The sequence below is a fragment of the Vombatus ursinus genome, unplaced genomic scaffold (genome assembly GCF_900497805.2).
Source record: "Vombatus ursinus unplaced genomic scaffold, bare-nosed wombat genome assembly UNPS02010548.1, whole genome shotgun sequence".
Classification (NCBI taxonomy): domain Eukaryota; kingdom Metazoa; phylum Chordata; class Mammalia; order Diprotodontia; family Vombatidae; genus Vombatus; species Vombatus ursinus.
The window spans coordinates 15,312,343-15,339,945 of NW_020950326.1; the positions used below are offsets into that span (position 1 = coordinate 15,312,343).

A 27,603-nucleotide genomic window follows, 5' to 3' on the forward strand; every position below is an offset into this window, starting at 1 on the left:
TAAACTGAAGAAAGTAATAAAGAAAATGTTAAACTTAAGTGTGTCACACTTTTTTTTTCCAGAGAGCCAGTTGTTAAACATTTACCAGCAGACCCTTGAGTGGAGGGATCTTCCAAAGTGAGAAGGCTGCTGGGACATATCAGAGAAGTGTGGAGACTTTTTTAGGAAAATGGTAGGAAAAGGAGGTGGGAATCACAGATAATCAGTCCTAAAAGAAGCTGTCTAAAGTGAAAGCAGATTTTTCACACCTAAATTTGTCAGTGCACAGTGATATGCAGGGTAATTTCTGATGAGTCACTAAGAAAAGGGATGTTTTCAACATTTTCTGTTGTAATTCTGTGGGAAAGAGCAATCTTTACCATCCCACATGTAACACACCAGCTCCTTGGTTGCTGCCCAAGGAATGTTATCGTTGTTATTAGGACCATCAGATGCTAGAAATGGCTGAACAGAATTCACAATAATCTTCTGAATTTGAAATTGAGACTTCTGAGAAATGAAAGCTGAAATCAATCAACAATCATTTTGTGACCACCTACTATTTGCCAGACATTGTGTTAGGCAATAGGGATCCAAATACAATGAATGCAAAATTGGCTAGTCACAAGGGCTTTACATTTAATGGGGAATACAATGTATATATGTGTTTTATATTATATAATTAATTATATCAAATCATATCATATGTCCATTCAAATCCAGAACTCAGTAGACTCTACTTACCCATTCAACTTTACCCCAATTTTGTTACATTTACCCTCTATTCTACCTATTATTCCAAATAGGGAGTTCTTTCTTACTATTGTTACAAGTTGGAGTAGGGGAATTTCAATAGAGCCTACATGTGGAAGTTCATGATAATGCTGCCCAGGGAACCAGCATACTGGGTAGCTTGTCTGGGACCTAAGGATTCAATTTGAACCAACCATGATGTGTAATCACTTTTTGGAAGTCCCACATGTGTTTGGGACACATCAGAGTTTATTTACTTTCTTTTTGAGTTAGCTCACTTGTTATATTGTGAGTTTGGTCCTTTATTTGGAATATTCTAAGATTTTGTAGGAATCCATTAGATAAAATTGGGGAGCCCTATATGTCACAAGGACTCCAGGACAGGTATAGTCTAGACTTCTATCTGAATTGTCCTATGAATCAGCAAGGAATCTGTTAGGGAAATATATGAGTTGCTCCATGTGCTAAGGAGACATATGGGAGGACTTTTAACCTAGCACATTGCTTTCTCATTAGAAGGAGAGATGACTTCCAGGTAATTCTAAATCCCTAATCGCTATTGGTAGAACTCTTTTGGTCTGGAGCTCATTGGAGATTAGTTTTCTTCTCTGTGAGGGGAAGATCACTTTTTGCCTTTTTCTTTTTTCTTTTTTTTCTTTCATTAGTTTTTTTGTTTGTTTGTTTGTTTTACTTTAATTTAATTTTGCCTCATCTTAAATATTTCCTGATTTTGGAGGGAGGCAATAGACTCAGTACTACCCTTAGACCTGGTCAAGCAGTACCCCTGTTTTGTGCCCCCTTCCTCAGGCTCCCTCTCCTCTACTTTGGAGGACACCGCTCATCATAGGCACCACAAATTAAGATTAAAATGAAGTATGCAGGATAAAACAAAATAATTATAAAAGTCCTTCGCAATCAAGCAAATGTTACCTAACTGACCTCCCTATTTCTTACCAAAATATTTAGAGAATTACTGCTTCGTAGTATAGCTTGAGATCTGGTGCTGCTAGACTACTTTCCCCCTTTCTTTTTCATTATTTCCCTTGAGATTCTTAACTTTTACTTCATCCAGGAGATTTTATTATTTTCCTAGATCTATAAAGTGTAGAATGATAAAGTAATCCTTTGAAAATTTGGTATGGCACTGAATAATAAATTTAGGTAGTATTGTCATTTTTATTTTATTGCTTGGTCCACCCATGAACCAAGCATATTTCTAGAATTATTTAGGTCTGTCTTTATTTGTGTAAAGAGTGTTTTGTAGTTGCATTCATATATTGAAATTCCTGTATGTAGATTCTCAACCATTTTATAAATTCTGTAGTTATTTTAAATAGAATTTTTATTTCTATTTCTTCCTTTTATGTTTTGTTAGTAATATATAGAAATGCTAATGATTTATGTGGACTTATTTTGGATCCTGAAACTTGAAGTTTTTTTTTTAATTAATTCTTATTTACTTTCTAGGGTTCTCTAATTATTGCAAAAGCAACCATTTTCCTTCTTTTTCACCTGTATTTATTCCCTCTTTTTTTTTTGTTTTGTTTTACTGATATAGCTAGCATTTCTTGTAGTCAGTCAAATGTTGATAATGGACATCTTTGCTTTACCCTAATCTAATTGGAAAGACTTCTAGTTTCTCCCTATAACATATAATGCTGGATAATTTTAGGTAGATACCACTTGTATTAAGGAAAGATCTGTTTATTCTGGTGCCTTAGACAGGAATGAGTGCTGTATTTTGTCACAAGATTTTTCTTCATCTATTGATATAATCATATGATTTTAATTCTTCTTGCAATTAACATTGATTATTATATTGTTAGTTTTCCTAATACCAATCCTACCAATAAGCCAATCCTGCCTTCCTGGTATAAATTAAACCTGGTTGTAGTGTATAATAATCTTTAATATTCTGCTATAGTAGCTTTACTAATATTTTGTTTTAAATTTTTAAAATGTTCATTAGCAATATTGATATATAGTTTTCTTTCTCTGTTTTGACTCTCCCTATTTAGGCATAAAGATTGTACTTGTCTCACACCTATCAGATTGGCTAAAATAACAAAAGAGGGAAATGACAAATTTTGGAGAGGATGTGGAAAAATTGGGGCATTAATACACTGTTGACGAAACTGTGAACTGATCCAACCATTCTGGAAAGCAATTATACCCATTCTGGAAAGAATTATACCCAAAGAGTTATTAAACTGTGTATAACCTTTGACCCAGCAATGCCACTATTAAATCTGTTTCCCAAGGTGATCAAGGAAAAAGGAAAAGAACCTATATGTTCTAAAATATTTATAACAGCTTTCTTTGTGGTAGCAAAGAACTGGAAATTAAGGTGATGCCCACCAATTAAGGAATAGCTAAACAAGTTGTGGTATATGATTGTGATGGAATACTACTGTACTGTAAGAAATGATGATCTGGTTGATTTTAGAAAAACATGGAAAGACTTTCATGTAATAATGAAAAGTAAAGTGAGTAGAACCAAGATTGTATGCAATTGTATACAATAACAGCAACATTGTTTGAAGAATAATTGTGAACAACCAAGTTATTCTGAATACTGTACTCAAATCAACTACAAAGGACCTATGAAGGAATATGCTATCCACCTCCAGAGAAAGAATTGATAAATAGAAGGATGCATAGTATGGTTTTACATATATTTATAAATCTGTGTTGAATGTTGACCTTCTGTAATATGGGGTGGGGAGGGAGGGAGAAGTAGGGAGGAAGAGAGAGTTTGAAACTTAAAATGTAACAAAATATATGAAATTTTTTTTTCAAAAGTCATATTTGTATCATAAGAGGAATTTGATAGAAACTTTTTCTATTTTTTTCAAATAGCCTAAACTGAAATCAATTGGCTTTTAATGTTTGATAGGATTCATTTGTAAATTCATTAGGTCTTAGGTTATTTTTCCTTCTTGGGACCTCTTTTATGACTTTTAAATTTCTTTTTCTGAAACTGGGTTAATTATTTGATTTCCTATTCTGTTATTCCATAGCATTTTGTATTTTTGTAAATATTAATCCATTTAAGTTAGATATGTTATTGATATGTATACGATTGGGCAAATTTATTTCTAATAATTTTCTTTATTTTTTTCATTTGTTGTGAATTCACCTTTAAAATATTTGATATTGGTAATTTGCTTTTCCTCTTACTTTGAAAAATTAGTTTAGCTAATGATTTGTTTTATTTCCAAAAACTAATTCCTAGTTTTATTAATTAAATGTGGTTTTAATTTTCTTTAAATCTTGTTAATCTCTTCTTTGAGTTTCAGAATTTCTATCCTGGTGTTTAACTTTTTTAAATTTTGTCTTCCAGGGTCTTTTGTTTTTAGTTGCACACCAAATTTGTTGATTTATTCTCACTTTTTTTGTTGTTGATGAAGTGTTTAGAGACATAAATTTGCCTCTTAGGACCACTTTGGCAGCATCACAAAATTTTGGTATATTGTCTCATTGTTACTGTTATCTTTAATGAAATTATCTATTGTTTCTATGACGTAGTCTTTGACCCATCAATTCTTTAGAATTAAATTATTTAGTCTCCAATAAATTTTTAGTCATTTCTCAGTGGCCCTTTATTGAATATTTTTATTGAATAATGGCCAGTAAAAGATCATATAATTTTTCTGCCTTTCCACATTTGTTTGTGAGGTTTTTAAGCCACAATACATGGTCAATTTTTGTGAAGTTGTCACGGAGTTGAGAAATATGTATACTCCTTTCATTTCCCATCCAATAATCATCAGGCAGCTATCATATCTAATTTTCCTAAAATTCTACTCATGTCCTTAACTTCTTTAATTTTTAGTCAGATTTGTCTAGGTCTTAAAAGGTCTCCCACTATTATAGCTTTATTGCCTATTTCACTCTACAACTCATTTAACTTTTAGGTATTTAGATGCTACCCTATTTGGTGCATATATGTTGTTTTGTCATTAATTCATTTTCTACAATACCTTTAAGCACAGTTCAGTTTCCCTGTTTATCTCTTTTAATCAAGTCTATTTTTGCTCATACCCTGCCTGAGATAATGTTTGCTACCTCTTTATCTTTAACTTCAACTGAAGCACAATATATTTTGCCCCATTCCTTATTTTGAGTCTGAGTCTTTATGTTTCATGTTTCTTGTAAACAACATATTGGATTCTCCTTCTCATCCATTCAACTATTCTTTTCCACATTATGAATGAGTTTATCCTATTCACATGTTCAGTGTAATAGTTATGTATTTCCCTCCATCTTATTCTCCTATACTTTTTGGTCTTTGTTTCTTACTCTTCCATTATAAAGAGGATAGTGAAGAGTATGCTCTGTGCTTCATCCATTCTGATTCTACTTCCCTGCTCCTTTTCTTTGCCTCACCCACAGCCTAAGCACAGGTTATTTTTTCTTTCCCTTTAAACTGCTTTTTGAGATATACCCTCCCTGTTAGTGTGTTTTGCTTATGACTAATCACTTTATGAATCTACCCTCATTATTATCTCTCTTCTCTTTCCCTTCTGTCTCCCTGTTGGGTTAAATGTATCTTGGTACTCAACTCTGTGTGTGTGAATGTGTGTGTGTGTGTGTGTAAGTTCTTCCCTTCTTTGACAAGTTCAGATGAAAATGAGGTTCAAGTGTTGGACATTCTCTCTGCCCCTTCTCCTTGTTTGTAAAATGTTCTACTTGTACTCCCTGATTATGTGAGGTAATTTTCCCTACTCTCCCACACCTATTTTCCTCCTAATCTATTCTTTTTCTCCTCCCTTTCCTTTCTTCTTTTAAGCCAATCAAACACAGAAAAACCAATCCTAGACCAATCTGTCTTATCTAACTCCTTCTATGACCTCTGATGATATTAGGGTTTTGAAGAGATACTTGTATAATCTTCCTTTATTAGAAGATAAATGCTTCATCCTTATTTAGTCCCTTCTAATTTCTTATTTGTATTTACCTTTTCTGTTTCTCTTAATTTCTGTGTTTGTATTTCAAAGTTTCCATTTAGCTCTAGTGTAGTTATGGTCTCGTCAGCAGGAATGTTTAGTTAAATATACATTAACCCCCCCCACACACACATGCATTCCGACCCCTACCCTGTACAAGTGATTATACTTAATTTTCCTGAATACGTTTTCTTGATATTACAAGATTTCTGCTTCATTAACGTGGTGGCTGCTTAATCTTGTGTGTTCCTGACTGTGTTTCCTCATTACATGAATTCTTTCTTTCTGGCTGCTTGCCTCGGGCCTGCAACCTCTCCTTACCCGATCCATAATCCTAGATATAGGCCTCTTCCTCAGTCTACACTGGAGGTGCAACCCATCTCTGGAGCAAGAGCAATAGAGCTGTCAGTTAATATGTGTTCCTACTCCTGGCACTGCACCAAACCCCTCCCTAACGGATCTGGGGCATCTTCTTGCTCTATTACACAGTGCCAGGCTCTAGTTCAGTCCCTATGCTGGAATGTCCCATACAGCAACTTCCTGGCTAGACCCAGTTCCCAGTGTCCACCAACCTGAGTCTGTCTATCTTTTCCAGCCCATGTCCTATACCAACAGACTGGAAAAATGACTTTTTTTTAAAAATTTCCCAATCAGGACTCAGTCTGGTGCCTTTTCTAGATTATTTTGCTGGAGCAATTGTTGGGGAGAGCTGAGCAGAAGTTTCATCATTACTCCCATGATGCTCACTTAGATTCTGTCTTTTTTTTTTCCCAGTGTTTGTCTGGGTTCCTGATTCTTGCTGTCTAATCTTCTGAATTCTGGACTCTGCTTACCTGTCTGATCCCATGTTACCTGTCTTCTCTTTCTTTTAATCTCTGGACTAAATTTGGACATAACTGATTTACTAGCTCTACCTCCTGTCTACTCAAAATCTTGGCTCTAGTTTGCCTTTGTGCTCTGGAGGTTCCAACTGTTCATTTGTAATCAATTTTGCTGGTTCGTGAATAATATTGCAGAAGCACAAAAGGACTCTAAGATCATTTCACAAAATTCAGACCACTTGTTGTATGCTATAATGATGAAGAATTAAGAGATCATTTCCAGTTTATTATTCTTAATGTTTTAATTTCATTCTCTAATAGAATATTTGTGAATTTTATAAACATTAATATATAAACCACTGCTTCAAAAACATTCCAACACTTGATCAATTAATTGGACATAGTTTCATATTTATACACATTTTTACAGAGTTCATGCTAAAGCTAACCTGTAACTGCCAGATTTAGGTTTTTACAGTGTATGCAAAAACAGTATGAAATGGATGTTAATGCTGGTTTTATTCATGAATCATTTTGAGGTCTAACTTGAAGAAGGTGAAGAAAGATGCACAGTATGATAGCTGGAAGGAAGTTTTTGAGTAAAAGTAACATAAAAAAATACACTGAACTGGAGTTGGAAATTAATGACATCCCAAAGAACCCAGTGTAAAAATCAGTTTTCCTGGTATGAAGAAGGAGCTATTCTGTGATTGTCATGACAGGTAGAGCTTGACAGAAGATGAGATATCCACAGGTTTCCCATTCATAAATATCCAAGTCTTTTCTACTGAAGGAGCATGATACATAGGCATGAACAATGATAATCGGCAGGAAAGTCAGGGAGAGATGTGTGCAGGGTAGGCAACTACTGAACATGCTCTGAGGAGGGGAAATGGGCTGATGGACATTTTTAACATTACCTGTTGTGTTCTTATTCATCTTGTAAAACCCAGCTCCACTATCATTTTCTCCAGGAAACTTGTCCTGATTTCCCCTAGAGCTGATAATGAAGATTCTCTTAGGAAATCAGATAGCACTTAGTTTTACAACTCTCTAACGTACTTTCCATATAATACTGAGTATTACTGTTGTCTAGGTTTTTGTCTTCTCCTTCTAAATCATAAGCATCTTGAGGGCTGGCACCATGTTATTTAAACTGTATTTCCTCCGAACGCCTATCATCCTGCTCCATCTTGTGAATTGTTGCTGAATTAAAATGCAAACGTCGCAATTGGCAAGAAATTCTACTCTCTGTGGCAAGTAAGAGCACTGGACTGAGTCAGGAGATTTGGCTCTAGTCCAGGCTCTTGAGCTATTGAGCTCTGTCTGGGCAAGACATTTCCTTTTTCTGGATCTCCGCCTCTTCATCTGAATCCAGGATGACTACCTGGTCTCCAAGGTTCTCTCAGCTCCAATAACATGCGGTGTTATTGCCACCCAGGTGTCGGTGGGCAGACTCAAAGTTTCTGGGAGACAGTAACACACAAGGGACACAATTTGCAGTGTCTACCTCAGGCACACAGATGATGCTTTGTTTCAGCTCTAATGAGGAGCTTCTAGTCCTTACGTTTAAAATGACTTGGTATTTTACTGCTCTTGGCCCTCAATTTCCTTAGCAATAAAATTTGAGATTTGGACTAACTATTCTTTAAGGGTATTTCCAGCTCTAAATTCTAAAATTTTATTTCACTACTTGATCTGCTCATAATGTAAACAGAAAAGGTTACAGAGATTTGAGAGCTAATACAATGTTTCACTGTGCTTACATTTTGTTGACATTTTCCTCAACTTAAACAAAGCAATTTCACAGGTTGAGATTCATTTTTAGTTTTCATGACTATCTAGGCCAGCAGTCAAAACTCAATAAAAAAATTCTATGTTGTTCACATATTTCTTAAAAAATATTTCTAGTGTTTGCCCAGATATTTTTCCTTTTTTTTAAAACAAGGATTTATTTCTAAGTTCAATAAAAATTGTGAATTGAGAAAAATAAGATTCCAGTTTTTTTCAGTTTTACAAATTTATTTTAGAGATGTCAAAACCAGAACTTGAAGATATAATGATAATATTTAACTTTTTCTTCTCCAATTTATATTGTTACAAATTAGCACCCAACACCCCCACTTCAAATTGGAAAAAAAAAAAAGAAATGGAAATTTCCTGCTAATATACAGTCCTTGGTCAATGTTCGTTTACATACTCTGTATTTTCCATTTGAGAAATGAATGTGCAAATACAAGTATAACCAACATTTCTTTGACCAAATATTACTGTTAATTAAATACTCTTGCATACTAAAAAGGAAGACAATATAAGTGACATCCATATTCAATGCCACTGGTTCTTAAACACCTATTGCCAGCAACAGATGTTTCAACAAAGAAAAAAGAGCTTCTGAAAAGAAAAGGTAAAATATAAATTTTCTTTTACATCACGCCATATAAAGATTTGTAGTTCTCTTTTGTGCAAAGAATAGAAAATTGTAGGTCTTTCTATAATCAAGCAGTCTCTGGAAATGATCCTTTTACTTATTCTCCACAAGTGATCAGCGACACAAAAGAGCCTCTGGCCTACATCAGGGAGACATAAGCCAGTTTCCACGCTGGATCTGCTAAAGCCATCCTAAAAAAAGCAAGTCTCATTTTCGGGTAACGAATCGCACATTGATGGACTCTCCAGGTGTCAGAAGCCCATGGGTTTTTGCATGAACTGTTTTAGTTAGAGGAGAAGATTTGATCTCAAAATGTTGAAGCAACTAAAAAGAGAAAGGGACATAATAAGCATTCTAACCTTCTAAAGTAAAAAATTGCACAGCTTCCTATGGGATTAATACTGATACCATTGTTGTCAATTCCAGGGAGCCAAAGTAATGATGATAATTTTGAAGAAAATTAAGTTTATCTCCAGGAGAAATATTAGATCAGTGAGGGTCTATTCATTTGAAAATAGAGCATTCATTCCTGAACAGTAGCCTAACAGATCCACTGAACAGTCAGTAAGTCAATAAACATTTATTAAGTGCCTACTCTGCCAGGTGCTGTGCTAAGCATTGCCTCTAAAGTTGTGTGGCGAAGCAAAAAGGACCTGGAGGACCTGATTTTGAAGCCTGGCTCTCCTTCCTTACCTGTGTGACCTTGGGCAATTTACTTGACCTCTCTGGGCCTCAGTTTCCTCATATAAAATGCAGGGGGAGGGAGGTGTCTAAATACTTCTAAGGCTTTTTGCAAATCTCTGTTCCTATGATCTTATGACCAAGGATAGTTCAGGTTACAACTGAAAAGCAAAAATTTTTAAAGGCTTAAATTTTAGGATTCATCATGAAAACTCTAGCTTTGTTTCTTCCACTCAGGAGTTTTAGATCAATATCTAACCCCCCCCCCCCACTTCAAAGTGGAAATAAGAAATGGAAACTTCCTGCTAATATATGCTTATTTTAGAGAATGCATACTGTGTTCTACATTTGAGAAATGAACTTACAAACATGACCAATGTTTCCTTGCCCAAAGAACAAAAAATACTATTGTTAATTTAAAATTTTTGCATACTCAAGTGTGACATCCAAATTCAAGGCCCATTGTTATTAAACACCTATACCCAGCAACTGATATTTCAACAAAGAGACCTTCAGAATGAAAAGATAAAATAAAATTTTCTTTTATATTACACTAGATGACAACAAAGTACAAGATGATTTTGGCAGGCTTTTTAACCTGGAATCTGTGAACTTGTTTTTCAAATATTTTGATGACTACATTTCAATATAATTGGTTTCATTTATAGTCCTATGTATTTTATTTTATGTATCTTAAAATTTTGTATTATTCTGAAAAAGGGTTTGCAAGCTTTATCAGACTACCAAATGGGTCCATGACACACACCAAAATATTAAGAATTCCTGATTTAAAACAGCACTATTCAAATTTTCAAATTTTTTTTTCTTTTTAAACCAAAAATGCTTTTTTCATATAATTCAATTCAGCAGAGTGAAAGGTATTAAATTACAAAGTCTTGGACTATGAATCTCTTACCTGTATCATTACAAGGTGAATTTCTAGTTCTGCAATTCTCCTTCCTATACAGCTGCGGAGGCCATAACCAAAGGGAATAGAACCAAAGTTGTCTACTCTGTCCATATTTCCTTTCCTCAGCCAGCGCTCAGGATTGAATTCCTTTGCCATTGGGAAATTTTCGTCTTCATAAGATGTAGCATAATGACATAGAGCTAGTTGAGTCTAAGGAAACCATTTACAGTAGAAAAGAACTGTTGCATGTGAAAGCAGAGTAAGTGAAAAAATGCTAAACAGTCATTACAAAGATGTCCTACCCAGAAGCCACCACTGAAATCATATTACAATCCTCAACAAGGCCATGCCTGTGTCCTTTTAAAAAAATTTTTAAAGCATCTATTATCTCTTCCTCTTACAGTCTCCCCCAAATTGAACAATGTGAAAAATAAGAAAAGGAAAAACCTCCTGGAAAACATACAGTGCAGCAAAAAAAAAAAAAATTCCTACACTATTCATACTCAAAAAATGTATGTGTCATTCTGTGCTTTAAGTTTATCACCATTCTGGTAGCAGGAGGATGGCATGTTTCATTTTTAGTACTCTGAATTCATGGTTTATCATTGCACTGACCAGAATTCTAAAGTCTTACAGAGTTGTTATTCTATAACAGTTATCATTGTATAAATTATTCTCCTTGTTCTGTTTACTTCACGCTGCATCAGTTCATAGAGGTCTTCCCAGTTTTCTCCAAAATGATTCCATTTCATCATATTTATGGTACAGTGGTATTCCATTATAAACTATAATATAATATACTATAATAATTCCACAATATACTATAATATAATTCCATCACATACTATAATTCGTTCAGTTATTCCCCAATAGGTAAGCATTCCCTTAGTTTTCAATTTTTGGCTACTATAAAAACAAACTGTTATAGTTTTGTACACAAGCTCCTTTTACCCTTTCTTTGATCTTTTTGGGTTATAAGTCTAGTAATAGTATAGCTAGGTCAAATGACATGCACAATTTAGTAACTTTTGGGGCAGAGTTCCAAACTGCTTTCCAGAATGGCTGGACCAATTCACACCAGTATATCAATGTGCCTATTTTGTGATAGCCTCTCCAACACTTGTCATTTTCCATTTTTGTCAACTTTGCCAAAGAGGACTTATACTTAGATTCCTATAATTTCTGACATATCTAGATAGATACTTTCAAATATTTTATAGCTGCCACAGTTATTTTGAATGGAATTTCTCTTTCTAGCACTTCTTGTTGGGTTTTGTTGGTAATATACAGAATGTTGATGATTTATGTGGATTTATTTTTTTATCCTGCAACTTTGCTGAATTTATTGCTTCAATTTTTTTTGAATAATTCTTTAAGGTTTTCTCAATAAATCATCCTAACATTTGCAAAAATAAATAATTTTGTTTCTTCTCTATATATGTTTATTCTCCCAATTCCTTTTTCATCTTATTACCATGGCTTGCATTCCTAGGACCACCTTAAATAATAGCAGTGATAATGGGCATCCTTGCTTTATCTCTGACCCTTTGCAAAGGCCTGTAACTTTTCTCCATTATATATATTGTTTACTCTTGTTTTTAGATAAATATTATTGACTATTTCATGGAAAAGCCTTTTTGTTTTTATACTTTCTAGAGTTTTAAACAGAAACAGTTGTTGGATTTTGTCAAAAGCCTTTTTCTGCATCTATAAATAAATTTTCTTGATGAAATTTTTAATTTTTTCTATAATTTGCTTTTTCACTGGCCAATTCATTGGAATTATATTATACTGCCTCCAATTACTTTTCAATTATTTCTTCAAGGGTCCTATATTGAATATCATTTTTACTGCACTGAAACTACTAAATAATGTATTTAGTATTTCTACTTTCCTGTATTTTTGGTGATGTTTTTATGCCCCATTATGTGGCCAATTTTTATAAAAGTGTGGTGTACAAACAGCTGGTAATTCTGTATCAGGCTACATGAGATAATGAAGCAGAGAGCCACATTCAATTAACATTTGAAGGGGAAATAAATATATCACATTGTACCTATCAGCCACAAAATGTAGGTAAATCCTTTTCTATTCTCATTTAGTAACTGCCAGAGATCTCTAATTTTTCTAAAGTTCTATTCAGATCCTTATTTTTTTTCTTGTTTGGTAGCTCCAAGAGGGTACCCCCTACTACTATAGTTTTACTATCCATTTCTCCAATTCACTTTTTCTGTAAGTATTTAGGTGCTATGATACTTGGTGCATATAATGGGGCATAAAAACATCACCAAAAATATGGAAAAGCAGAAATTGAGAAAAACCTTAAAGAGTCATCCCAAAAAAAGTAAAGCAATAAACTCAGCAAAGTTGCAGGATAAAAAATAAAACCATATAAATCATCAACATTCTGTATGTTACTAACAAAATCCAACAAGAAGAATATAAAAGGCCTCTAAAATTATATTAGGAAGACAAAAATCCCCAAGTGAGTTAAAACTTGCATAAAAAATACTAGAAACAAAGAACTGTGGCTTTTAAAGTTATGTTGAAGATAAGAAAAGGAAGAAATAATGACTAGGAGCACTGCTAGAGGTGGATGGATGGATGTTAACTGATGACAGAGAAAGCAGAATTAATTTTTTTCATTTGTATTTTTTATATCATGAAGAACGTTATTCAGGCTGGAAATAAAAAAGAAACTAGGTTAAAAGAGAAATGGAAGGAAACAAACACAAAGCACCTACCACATACCAGGCACTATGTTAAGCACTACAAAAATGATCTCATTTGAGTCTCACAGCAGAGGTAAGTGCTATTATTATTCCTGTTTCACAGCTGAGGACACTGAAGTAAAGTGATGCCTTCATTTGTGTGAACTGATGCAGGTTGAAATAAGCAGAACCAAAAGAACAATATATGCAATAGTAACAAAAATGTAAATAAAAAGGTCCTTAAAAGTAAGATAGACTTGTGATAACCGAAAAATCAGTGAAGATGCTGGAGAACTGCCTTGATCCTCGTGGCAGAGAAGTGGGGGACTACTCAGGCAAAGTATTATATACAATTGGATTCAGTCATTGTATCAGTTGTTTTTGCTTAATTGTTTCACTTTGTCAAAGGAGAAATCAATACTAAGGGAGAATTTCTTCCCTGTGTATACCTTTCCCACAAATATATGATATAAACATAGAAGACATCAATGAAACACTTCTTTGTAAATCCATCAATGTAGATTTTTAAGTCATCCATTCAAGTTGTAGCTCCATTACATCTTGGTAGGTGGTTTCATGAGTGACTGAAAAGTATTCATCACCTTGTGTCTAATCCAGTAGAATAACTCAGCTAATCTAGTCCTCCCATGACAAATGCCAGGTCTCTCACTGGGCCTATACTTCAGAGCTTTCCAGCTTGATATAACCAGTTCTCCCAGAAACAGCCTGTGAGAACTTAGGGTTGAATCTATGTGATGATGAGTAATCTAGGTAGTAGGATTGGTGAAAAAAAGAGCAAGAAAGCATGTAGAATATGTATAACACCAAAAGTTATTCCCCAATAGATAAGTGGCCAAAGGATATGAACAAACAGTTCTCAGAAGAAGACTTGCAGACTATTAACAACCATATGAAAAAATACTCCAAATTACTACTAATAAAATAAATGTAAATCTAAACAACTCCCACGTTTGACCTTACATCCTGCAAAATGGCAGGGATAACAAAAGATGAGAATAGTCACTTTTAGAGGGGTTGTGGAAAAACAGGTGGAACTCTGAATCAGTACAACCATTTTGGAAAACAATTTGGAATCATGCAAATAAACTGACTAAAATGTTCATACCCTTTGACCCAGAGATTCCACTACAAGGCTTATTCCAAAGAGGCCATTGATAAGAAGAAAGTCCCAATATACACCAAACTATTTATGACAACATTTCTTGTGATAGCAAAGAATTGGTAACAAGTAGATGTCCATCCATTGGGGAATATCTAAACAAACTGTGAAACATGAATATAATGGTATACTACTGTGCTGTGAGAAATGATGAATGTGATAAATACAGAGATACATGGAAAGATCTACATGAAGTGATGCAGAGTGAAGTACAGTCAAAAAATAATATATACAATGACTAAAACAATGTTAATGAACAGAACCACCACAAAAGAAAAATCAAAAGTCAGTGTTTTAGCATTATAAAAGAACAAGCCTGGCTCAAAGAAGAGATATGAGAAGATAGTCCCACCCCATCCCACTGCAATGGTGGGAGATCCACAAGTGTTATACATTACACAGATTTTCAGACTTTGCTTTGATGTACTGATCAGTTATGCTGATTTACTTCTCTTTTTCCTTTTTGTGTCTGAAAATGCTATATAATATATGAAATGGCTCTTTTGGAGAGAGAGGATAAGGATACTAAAGGAAATAAGAGCAATTTAAAAAAAAGACATCAATAAGGTTTTTTTTAATGGAGAAAAAAGAAAGCATTTAAAAACTCTAAGAATGTTTCAAATGCCACTTTATTTTTGAACAGCCATCTTTTTTCATTTATGGTTAAGATCAGATTTGCAAGGTTAGTTACCCTGGGCTATATTCTGAGCTCCACTGCTCTTCAGAACACTTTTCTTTCCCTTCTGTGTTTTCTATTTTCCAATGGCTGCAGAATAGTTTGATGTTATTCAAGTTTCCTTTCCTTTATATTTGAAGGTCTTTCTCCAGATTGCTTGCAGAACTAAAGTGAATTGTTTAACTTAACCACTATGTGTTTTGGAGTATGCATCCTTAAGTTTTTTCTGATGGCAACTTATGAATTCTTTCAATTAGTATTTCATTCTCTATGTTCAGAAGTTCTAGGAAGTTCTCTTATATTATTTCATGCATTATGGTGTTAAGGTTTTTTTTTTTCTGTCATATTCTGGGAGATCTATGATCCTTGGGTTGTTCTATGCATCCTGTCTTTAAAATCAGCATGGTTTGCTTGCATAGTAAACACATTTTGTTTTAATGTTATCATTTTTTGCTTTTTTTTCTTCTGGGTAATCCTTCACTTCTGTGTATTTGCATTCCCAATATTTTGTTCTCTATTTTGTTTCGTTGGTGAGGCTTGCCATTGTAGATTCTAGTTTTTCTATTCTGCTCATTATTTTTACTATGCAGACTATAAATTCTCTTCTTATAATTTTCAATTTTCTTTTTAACCACTCAGGAACAATGTGTTGTGGTTCTATATTCTCAAATTCCAGAGGGTTTTCCATATTATATCAAATGCTGGATCATTTTCCTTCGCTTTTGCAGCATTTATTCACAGATGCCTGAACTTATTTACTATATCTGAAAGTCATATTTCTTTCTGCTGTTAATGATTTCCCCATTGATTTATCCATTTATGTTCAAGGTATTTAAGTTTTCTTCTCCTGAGATCTTTTGGTAAGTTCAATTTCTGCCCCCTTCTTATTTTTCCCTATTACTTACTTTCTGACTTTCTCCCTTCTGATTGTGGTATCCTTGAGAAACATCTCAGTGTCCCAGCCTCCTCCCATAGAGGGCAGCTTACACCATACGGCAGTTTAGGACTTTTGGGTGAACAGAACTGGCCCCAGCTGGATGCTGAGTACTTCCCTCAGGCTTAGTAGAGTGCTATACAACCCCCACATATACTGTGTCTTGCCCAAGTGGTCTGTCCTCAGTTCTCTGACCTTAAACCGGCAGTTCAGAAAGCTGGTGCTCTGGAGTTAATTTTTGTATTTTGGTTCTCTGAGGCTCTGAGAGGAGGAGGGAGTGGGATGTGGTGTTGAGCTTTCTTTCCAGCCCAGCCATAGTCTGGATCACTGAAGATGTGCTCTGGCTATCTGTCCTGGCCTGAGCAGACTTCCGCAGTGTGAAACCAGGATCTCCAAGGCACTTCTTTTGGATTCAAGGTGTCCTAAATCATGGATACAGTTGAAATTTATCTTTGGTGCATAATTTCTGTTTTGCAGAGGTTTGAGAGGGAATGGTATCAGGAGTACAAGGAAAGGGGTGGACCTCATAATAGAAAAAGGGCCACCTTTTCTTCTGACTGGAGGAAGACTGGGGAGACTGCAGAGGAAATTTAAGGTAAAGAATTGGGAAGAAGAACGGGCTTGTAGCAGATGGTGATTTTTTTTTTCTGGGTAAAGTATGAGTCCTCTGATGAGAGGAAAGAAATAGAATAGGTGACTTGAAAAGCCAAGAGAAGGTCTGGAACAAAGGCTGTGGGAAATGTGAAAAAAGCCATTCAGAGATGAATATCTGCTGTGTAGCAGAGATGACCCAATTCAGACTAAGTAACATAAATGTGCAGTATACCCAGTTAGCATGGTTATGTGGCTTACAACTGAGGCATTCAGCAATAAGGAAAAGGAACTGCAAAGGCAGATGGTGGGAATAACCCAGGGTTGGGATTTGGGAAGAGAGGAGTGGTGATAGGACAAAGAGATTTGAATACACAGTTTAAAGCTGAACTGATTAACTACATACTGTGAAGGAAGAAAAGGGAAACCAAAACATAGGCGACTAGAAAAGCAGGAGGGGTGGAGTGACTAGAAATCATGATGAGGATGAAAAATAGAATTGGAAAAAGTGAGGCAGAAAGAGAGAAAGAAAGATAAGAATTCTGAGAGAAGAACTTCAGAATTCTGAATCATAGAGGTTGAACATTTATGGGAATAGTAAATATCAAGAGTAAGATGGTATTTCTGAGGTGAAGTGATGTCAGGTCATGACTGAAAATTCAGTACAGTCAAGAGTTACATGGGTGCCAAAAAGGCTAATGTTGTCTTGGACTCTATTAAAAGAAGTATAGTGTTCAAAACAAGATGTAATAGTTCCAACTGTACTCTGAACTGCTCACAACCTCTGAAGCATTTTGTTTGAACCTATGTTCCACATGTTAAACGTGGAATGTTTGAAGGACTATCTGAAGGGTTGACACATGGAAAAAGAACCAGACTTATACTGTGTGGGCCTCCAATGGACAGAAGTAGGACCAAAGACTGGAAATCAAGGGGAAACAAGTTTTGGATTAAAATAAGGAAGAGTTTGATAATAATTAGATCTGTCCTTTCTAGTCAACCATGCAACCTGCATTGCAGCTATAATCCTTAGGTCCCTCCTACTGGAAACTTGAACTTTACCCTTGGGTTGACAAGCTCTGAGAGATGAGCTTTTGCTTCATCGTGCCCAGAACCAAGCCTTGCCATCATTCCCCAGTCACGTCTACACTTTGCTGACGCCCATACTGATACCTTACCCCTTTCTACCTCCCCTGTATTGTTGCCTTTCTCCAGCAGAATGCAAACTTCTTGTAGACTGGGCTGTTTTGTTCCTTGTATTTGTTTGTATCCTCAGTTCTTAGCACAGTGTCTAGCACATAGTAAATGCTTAATAAATGTTCTATTTATCATCTACCTATTTAAATAGGTAGTTCTTCATAAAGTAGGGGATTACTTGACACTGAAAGTATTCAAGTACAGACTATAATTTACTTCATATAAATTCACTTCATTAAGCATTTATTCATCTGTTTGCAAGTTTTTCCTGAGTGATGAACCTGAAGTGACCACTCTTTTAAGAAATGTAGTATAGAAATACTGTTGGATTTGGAGTTCAAGGACCTAGGTTCAAATCCTTGCTAGGTTACTGTCTCCTTATGTGACCCTAGGTCACAAAGGTGGGGAACCTGTGGCCTTGAGGCCACATGTGGCCCTCTAGGTTCTCAAGTGCAGCCCTTTGACTGAACAAAGATTTGTTCTGTGAAGTTTGAAATCAGTCAAAGGGTCAGATGTGGCCTCAAAGCCAAAGGTTTTCCACCCTGCCTAGGAAATTAATTTTGCTTCTCTGGGACTCAATGTCTTTGTGAACTAGATGATTTCTAGGTTCTAGCTCTCATGCTTTATAAATTTTTTTCATATGTGTATGTATCTTTCAAAGCTCATGAATTCTTTAATTAGGAATGGATCCATTCCTTATCTTTTTTGTATCCCAAAGTCCCCATCCTTCCCAATATCTTATATGCAACAGATACTAAATAAAAATTCACCACTGCTTTAAAAAGATTTAAAACTGAAACAACCAAAAATCCAGGACTAGGTTGAAGGGGAAGGTAAAAAAAGGAGGGGCGCATGTTTTGAGCACTGCTTTTAGCTCTTTAACTACTTTTGGTTTTTTCTTTTCTTTCTTTCTTTTTTTTTTTTTTTTTAAAGGCAATGTTCTGAGGGATATTGGGACTTCCTACAGAACACCACTGGGGAAAATTATACTCTTGGCTTTAGCAATGACAAGATTCTTTTTTGACAAAACATTATCATTATATATTTCACCTCACAGTTCATTCAGCTCCCTTTTTGCAACAAAGTATCTGCCAAAAAGGGGATATTATGAAGTTTTACCTAAGTAAACACAGAAAAAAGATTACAATCCCAACCACCTCCCCTAACTGCATGCCAAACTCACTCCTTTTGGAATTAGATACCCTCCAATAATCAAATCTTCTTGGGTTACTCTACCGTTTCCTGGTAAAACTGGAAATAACCTAGAGAGATAAAATACAGAATAGCTTTAACTATTGCAAAGATAAACAATTTGTATCCCAAATAACTACAACCTTTAGAACCACAACTCTCTCAAATAAATATCCCCAAAATATCTGGAATAAAAAAATTTGGTTAATGAATGCTAGTAGACTGAAGAGTCACATTCTTTGTAGAAATTAAGTGGTATATTGTACAATAGATGGCTACTTCAAATACTATGCAAATTAAGGTAACACGTCAGGCATGAAAAAACTGCCCTTGATGTATCTTAAGCAAAGCACTTCTGGCCATGATTTCTCTACTGAATAATCCAGAAACTTAAACAAAAAGGTTTAAGCACTTAAAAGTAGATGCAAGATCTAAATAAACTGGCTTTCTAAGATGTTCATTATAATCACCTTGGAAAAGGAATTGAGGCTTTAAAGGTGTATTTCTTGACATGATTTTTGAAAGCTTTCTACCTTAGGGTTTCCTTGAGCAGAGCTCTGATGAGTGGTACTCTGGGAATATCCTCTGCGGTTGGAACATGTTTCTTTCCCAAGTTTTTAATGATCTCATGATACACTGATTGCTGAACTTCAGGATGTTTTGCTAAAAGGTATGCAGCCCAGGACAAAGTGAAAGAAGTCTAATAAAAAAATAAACAAAAAGAAAACATACATGAACGCACAATTAAAGTGGGTTACAAAAACAACTAAAAATTAAATGCTTCCAAAAAAAAGGAAATTTCTAGATAAGGCATTCCATTTTCTACATATGTAGGTATAAAGCAATTGAGCTATGCTAAGCATCTAGGTCAAATAGAGTTAGACTACGTCGCATTCTATTTCCCCACAACACTCTCTACTTTGCTAAAACAAATATCCTTCATTCTAAATCTATCACAGAAAAAACCACAACCTAAATAGTCTTAGAGACAAAATCAACTACATATTACAAATGCTATTTTTAATAAAGAGCAGCAGGTAATTTTATTTCTGAATACATTTTTTATCTCAGTAAATATAGAATGTTTACCTGGTTAGGACTTACACTGCTCCCTAGATTCAGGATGGAACTACTCCAGAAGGCCACTCTTGGCATTGGTCTGATACTGCACAAAATTTGTATTTTTAAGGAGACAGAGAGTGAACAATAGTAGTCTGTCATCTATGGAAATTCTTGCCAGGCAGCCTGGCATCTTATTAGTTTAGTTACCTGCTTCTTAAAGGATTCTCACATTTTCCTGAATCTGAGTCCTCTCAAGAACAAATCTGGCTTCTTGCAGATCTCCCAGATGCAGAATGGCCAGTTCAAAGGGGACACCCCTGTCCTCAATGATCATCAACCTACCCTAGTCTAGACTTGGATATCTGAATTTGGATTACAACCATATTGGTTCTCTGGAGATGGGTTTCAAAGTATTATTAGCTGAACCATTTGTTCCATTATGTTTATCAAATAAAATCAACAAATATTTATTGACTGTCTATTACATATAAGAATGCCATTTTCTTTCTTTATAGCCATAATGTCACTTTTTGAGAGGAAGAACAGTGGCACGATACTCAAACACAGTGCAATATTTCTAACTACTTGCATTTAATTTGTTTGATCCCTTTGAGACTTCAAAGTTTATATTAATATTGGTTTTTATCACCTCTATGATTCTGTGTCATTTTCTTATGAGTGACGGTATTCCACAATAAAAATGCTTTTTCCAACATCTAAAGTTATATAGCCAATATCATACTGTTTCCCTGAAACAGGATTTGTTTTAAGTATTTCAGGGTTTTTAGAGGACTTTTATAAGGGCTCAGTCCTAACATAGCTAAATTCTGACCTTCATTATCGGATTGGCTTCAGGGGAAGGAATTTATCTATTCAAAGGAAGTCATAGAGAGGCTGTGACCTGCAACAGCACAGGGAGTGTGCATCTTAATAAAAACAAACAAATAAATAAATATGCCCACACTTCTCTTAAACACCGGGAATTTTTAAAGCTAAATACATGTCCATGAAAAGGACATGAGAAATTTCAATATAAAAATGGCAACATAAAAGTGATTAGGAGGGCTGTCAGTTTGTCAAGTGATAAACCCAAATTGGAGTTCTAGCTTGGTGACTTAGTTTTCCCCCTCTTCTCCATTCTACTCCCTGTAATATTTGTAGCTGCCACTAGGTGGCAGGAGGAAAGTACATCTGAGTCAGTAGTCACTTCTTAGACACTGGCAATCATGATAAAAGATCCTTTACAGTGTTAGAAAAATAAATGTTTAAGATGTTCTGTAAGCTGAATATTACCTAAAATAAATCTTTAAATAAACAACAGCAAATAGACCTAAAAAACAAATATGTAATTAAAATGAAATCCTCTTCTACTGGCACCCTGTCATGGAATGTAAGCTCTTTCAAGGCAAAGACAGTTTTTCCATTTTTGTCTTTGCTTTCCCTTAGCCTAACATAGTTAATTTATTCACAGTAGGTGCTTAATAAATTCTTGTTTAATTGAATTATGTCTATCTGGACTTCTTTTAGCTCCCTTGGTTTACTTTCAGTACAATACAACAGACTTTAGTAAAATGATCTTTGTTTTATAACACCGAAAACATTGTTTCTATTTCCATTCCAGAAAACCTGTTTCTCTCTATTTAGGAGCCTTAAGCAATATTATACTGCATCTAAGAACTTCTATAGTTTCCTGCCAGAAATTTTTCCCAACTTATTCCCAATCCAAGAGTTTCTTGCTCTATCTACCCTCTACCCCAAGTTTGGCAGGCTTTGCCTCTCACCTTTTAGACTTTAAAAAACAAAAACAAACATATGCTAGCCACTTAAAATTTCATAAAGATAATAGATATTTACATTATCTATATAAATATATATATATACACATATAAAACCAAAATACAATAATAACAAAAGGGATTATTTCACTATATAAACAAAACATATCTTTCCTGCCAGATTCATGAAAATCAATTAACCAAACTATTCTTTTCCTATTTTCTGCCCAAGACTGAGATTGTCATACTGCTTCTAAATTACCCTGTTCTATATGATGTTTTCTTAATTAGTATTATTTCAAAAAGAACACTTCCACACAGGCATGGAAAATTACTTGCAAAATATCCGGAATTTTTGCAAATGACATACCTCATTTTCCTAATGTTGAAATAGTTTCAAACATTCCTTAGTCTTCTCCATAGGGGAGAAGAAAATGTAATTATACAATAGAGTTTTTTTTATGTTGAAATTATGCCCTTTTAAGTTCTCAGCATCTTCATTTTCTCTACACTTTCAGCATTATATTACATAAGCCAAAAGCTTAGAAACCAATAAAAAGGGACCTTACAAAATGCCATACAAAATCTTTAACAACCCTTTTGTGTACCTTCACTTTATAATTTGTAAGAAAAGTATAGTTTTCTTTTGGAAATCCTTACCAATTCAAAAAGCTGGTTAAATGAAAGTAAAAATTCAGTCACCATTAAATTATGCAACATGCTTAAAGTTTAATAAATATAACAATTAATTTAAAATTCAAATTTGGAGTTCCATAGGGCTGTGAAGGCTTATCAAGTTAAAACTGGCTTTGTCTCTTAAGAAAACAAAACAAAATTGAAAAACTTACTGTGTCAACTCCAGCCAGGAGCATTTCAGTCATGTTAGCGTAGATCTCTTCTAATGTTAGCTCTTTGCTAATTAAGAGGTGTGTAAGTAGTCCTCCTTTTATGCTTTCTCCTTTATCTAGTTGGGACTGAATGTGCTTCAACTTATTGTCAACATGAATCTGGCCTGTTTAAAGATAAACTTTTTTTAAAAAGGCTTAGTTGAGTTCACTCTATAGTTTAGATGTCATCCTACTTTAGTCCTGACAACCCCACAAACAACTCCATTCAGAGGTTATTAGTCTGAAAATAACACAATTTTGGACCTTGGAACAGAACCAACATTCAAATGATCACTTTTACATGTAAAAAATGAACATGTGGGCACAGGCATTCCACTTATATTTTAATTATTTATCTAAATAGGCACGAGCTATATTCAGAATAAAGCAGTTTCACAAATATAGCTAAAAGACAATGGCTTCACCTTATATGGAAAACAAGAAAAACCCACTTTTGCTTGTCAGGAATATTTACTATGTAGGAAATATAAGTGGACAGGCAATGTGGTGTACTGCAGTGGTTCCTAACCTGGGATCTGTGAGCTTCTATTTATAATATTGATAACTATATTTCAATGTAAGTGGATTCCTTTGTAACCCTATGTATTTTATTTTATGCACTTAAAATACTATTCTGAGAAGGCTTGACCATATTGCCAAAGGGGTCCATGACAAAAAAATTAAGAACCTTCACTAGAGTGGACAATGCACTGGCCTTGGAGTTAGGAAGACCTGGGTTCAAGTCTTGCTCTGACACAGAATGGCTGGTGTTTCCTTGAAAGTCATTTAACCTCTCATTACTTGGGGCAATCCTCTGAACTACAAGTTACATAGCAGGTGCTGGATTGTATTGGCAGAGAAAGTTCTACAATGGGAGCTCCCTATGGTGAAGAAATAATATATGGCATAAAAAAAAGTGTACCCAAGATGAAGCTGTATATATGCTTTTATAAAATGACAGAAGTATAATAACCTCTTCTGGTATACAAAACCAGCATTATCTTTTTAAAATATCTACCTATACAGTTACAGTGGTTGCACCTGGCTAAATCAGGAACAATCATCCTAGAACACAGGGGGTTTTTCAAAGTTTGAGAAAGTCACTAATGGATTCCATTCTGTTCTTTTGTAAAGTCTTTCAAAAACAGAACCAGAAAATATAGCTCCCTTCCTCCTTGCCCTGCCACATTACTCCTCTCCACAGGACAGCCTATTCCACAGAAAGCCAGTACTTCGGGGGCACCTTCCCCATGGCCCTAACATTTTCACTAATAGCGAAGCTTGGTTAGTAGGGCTTGGAATAGGCTAAAACCTCAGAAAGTCCATCACCCATATTTTCTCCTATGAAAAATTCTAATATCAACCAAAGGTACCTTCTTTTCCTGAATTCAGTCCTCATTCCTATCTAGCCATAGTCTCTCCTGACTCCACTCCTTTATCACCTTAGCTACCTATCAGATATGTTGAAGTAGATATCTCACAGGCATTTCAAGCTCAACATGTTGAAAATAGAACTCCTCTTTACTTTAAAACCCTCTCTTCTTTCCAACTTCTCTATTACTATCAAGAGCACCATCATCCTTCCAGAATTTCAGGTTCATAACCTTAATATCATCTGGGTTTCCTCACTTTCACTCATCCCATATAAAACATATCTTGGTACATCTTACAGTTTCTACCTCTATAACATGTCTCACATCGGTCCCCCTCTCTCCACTTATGCACTCCATATAGCTCCTATCCTACTTCCGGCCTTCATTATTGCTTTCCTAAACTGTCAAAATAGCCTTCTAATTCGCCTCAAGCTTCATCCCACTCCAACCCAACTACCAACAGGCTGACGAAGTGATTTTCCCTAAGTGCTGGTCTGACCATTTTACTCTCCTGTTCAATAAATTCCACTGGTTCCCTATCACCTATAAGAGCTGTCATATACTCCTCTGGCTCTTATAACCCTTCACAACTTGTCCCCAGTCTACCTATCCAGCCTTATTATACATTACTCCTCTTCACAAACTCCACGGTCCAATCAATCTGGACTACCTAGTGACAGTTCATTCCCCATCTCCACACCTTTCAGCGAAGATTCCCCAAGCCTGGAATATACTCTCAGCTCCCCTCTGCCTCTTAGAATCTCTAGTTTTCTTTGAGACTTCGCTCAAAAACCACCTTCTATTTGAGATCTCTCTTCATCTACCCAGATGCTAGTACCCCTTCCCCTCCACTGAAATCACATTGTATGTATTTTTTAATATATATATGTATATATACATGTATATGTGTATATACATACATACTCATTGTTTTCTTCTCCCTCCTCTTCCGAATCTTAGTAAAATGAAAACTCCTTCAGGCCAGGACTGGTTTACTCTTGTGTTTTTGTCCCCAGCAGCCAACATAGTGCATGGCACATAGTAAGCACTTAATAAATGCTTACTGATTAATTGATCAAAAAAATTCTAGCACTGGTACCCTCTTTTCTGCCTCCACTTCGAATCACATCTGTAAACAAGGCCACAGAAGATACTGAATATGTTCAAAGTAAATTCAATAGGACAGAAAGTGAAACAAAATATTTGAAACATCTCTCTCAATTTAAAATAATTTAAAGGAAACTTGCAACATCACTTGGATTGAAAATGCAAGTGAAGAAAAAATTTACAAGGTGAGTCATGCATTATTGACTTAATTTCTTTCACTGTGTACATCTTAATAGAAGATCAAGCTGGGGAGAAAAAGCCTGTCAGTTGATAGTCAAGACAGTCAGTTGACTACATAGCAATGAGAATATGTAAAACAAATATATCAGAATGTAAACATCTAAATAGTGTTCTTCTTCAAAGGCATCCCTTTGGGAAGAATGAGAAAACCCAAAACAAATATAACAGAATTTATGTATCCAAATGAAGTTCCTCAAAGGAGTCCCCCTTGGGAGGCTACTATTCAAATGGCTGACATTTCTTTAGCATTATTTGAAACTTCCTTCCAAACTGCTTTTTGATATAGCTCATGAGTCATATGAGAAATTAGTATAATTTACAGCTGCACTTGATTTTATAAAAAAATTCTCATTAAATTTTATTGCTTTTGCATTTATTATAAACACTGCCACTGGATTGGTATTTACTATTTTCACAGAAAATACATAGTATTTCAGTTGTATTATGGGTTAAACTTTCGTGGGGTAAAATGTGGAATTCAGTACTGGAATCCTCTACCTCCATATCCATTTCTATATCATTTTTCATTTTTATAAATTGATTCTTTTTGTTGCTGTTGCTTTTTTTAAACTCAGAGTAATTTCCCAACATATACCCTGGCATCCTAAACACTTTGTTTTAGCCTTTATAACAAAGAAAAACAATTACACAAAAAAATGACCAACAAATTAATCATGTCTTCTGCAACATTCTGTAGCTGTCATCCCCCGTTTCTCTACCAAGAAGAGGGATGTCACACCTTGTCAGTCCCTCAAAATGTTATTACCAAAATTGATCACATACTCCATTCAACAGTTTTTGTTCAAACAACTTTCTATTGTTTCTGAAAAATCATTTTCATCCCCAAAACATGAATATTTGCTACCACTGAGGATTTTTAAAAGAATATGCCATGGGCTCTAAAGGCAACTCAAAAAGAGAAATTTTAAAAAATTTAATCTGCTGGCTATATTGTTGGAACAAGTGAACACTCATTTGGATGTATAAGTTCTGGTACCTATAAGAATTTTATTCAGTCATGTTATTCATATGTTTCATGCCAATTCTCAAAACTGAGCTAAAGGTCTATTAATACAGGTAACATTTACTATAAATCTATTGCACATCAAATCAATCTCTGCAATAAATAACTCACTGTCTTGGATGAAAACTAGATGTATGACAGGCAGTAGAGTAGAATCAGGCCAATTCTAGTTTTATAAAAAGTGACCCTTCAATTCTTCTCTTACTAAATTTGAAGAGTCCATCCCAGGATCTGCAGAATTCTTTCCAGGGTTTAGGGATAAATGGGCGAAGCCATTTGGGAATAGCTCCTGCATACATGGTGGTCTTAAACATACTAAACATCAACTCCAATGCTTCGATGTACTCCACAGTCAGCTGGGGGACATTGTTTTCCAGGCATCCCAAACGACATTCATAAAGAATAGTAGCCACTCCTAGATAGGAAAAAGGCAAGAGTTTAAAAGCCCTCTTCTGAAATGATGACATTACCAAGGCTTACGTTGTAATAATAAAACTAAGGTTCAAAAGCTTAGGAGACTTGTCACTAGAAATTGACAAATCACAGCCTCATTTTTTTAAAATTTATTTTATTCTGAACTTAAGAAATCATTTCCATAACAAAGTGGAATAGAAAAACAGAGGATTGCACCTAAAATTGCAGATCCATTATGTATAACTTGCTATTCCTTTCAAATATACGTTATCATGTAAGTTTCTTTCCTCCACCCCAAACTTCAAGATGACTACCATTAGACACAAATCTGTATATGTGTGTACACACGCACACACACACACAGACATACACGTGCATGCTAGTTCTTTTTCTGGATGCAAAGAGCATTTTCCTTCATAGGTCTTTGCAGTTACTTTGGGTATTTATAACAGTCAGGATGACTTGATTGCTCAAAGCTATTCTTAAACTATTTTTTTTTTTGGTGAGGCAATCAGGGTTAAGTGACTTGCCCAGGGTCACACAGCTAGTAAGTATCAAATGTCTGGGGCTGGATTTGAACTCAGAACCTCCTGACTCCAAGATGAGTGCCACCAAGCTGCCCCTCAAAGCTGTTCTTAAAACGATATTGTTGTTACTGTATACAATATTCTTTTGGTTCTACTCATTTCACTCTTCATGATGAAGGTCTCTCAGTAC

The 27,603-nt window shown here is 35.0% G+C and overlaps 1 protein-coding gene across 1 annotated transcript in view; it reads right to left on the minus strand.

The window, feature by feature from the left end:
- Positions 1–8,899: 8,899 nt before the first annotated feature.
- LOC114037688 (cytochrome P450 27C1) overlaps positions 8,900–27,603 on the minus strand; it is a 38,043-nt gene continuing 19,339 nt past the window's right edge. The window contains exons 4-9 of the mRNA XM_027854657.1: positions 26,678–26,887; positions 22,690–22,853; positions 19,538–19,704; positions 18,997–19,075; positions 10,531–10,734; positions 8,900–9,257 (exon numbers count right to left, since the gene is read on the minus strand). Coding sequence (XP_027710458.1) covers positions 9,141–9,257; positions 10,531–10,734; positions 18,997–19,075; positions 19,538–19,704; positions 22,690–22,853; positions 26,678–26,887 — 941 coding nt within the window. The 3' untranslated portion in view covers positions 8,900–9,140. The remainder of the gene's footprint in view (positions 9,258–10,530; positions 10,735–18,996; positions 19,076–19,537; positions 19,705–22,689; positions 22,854–26,677; positions 26,888–27,603) is intronic.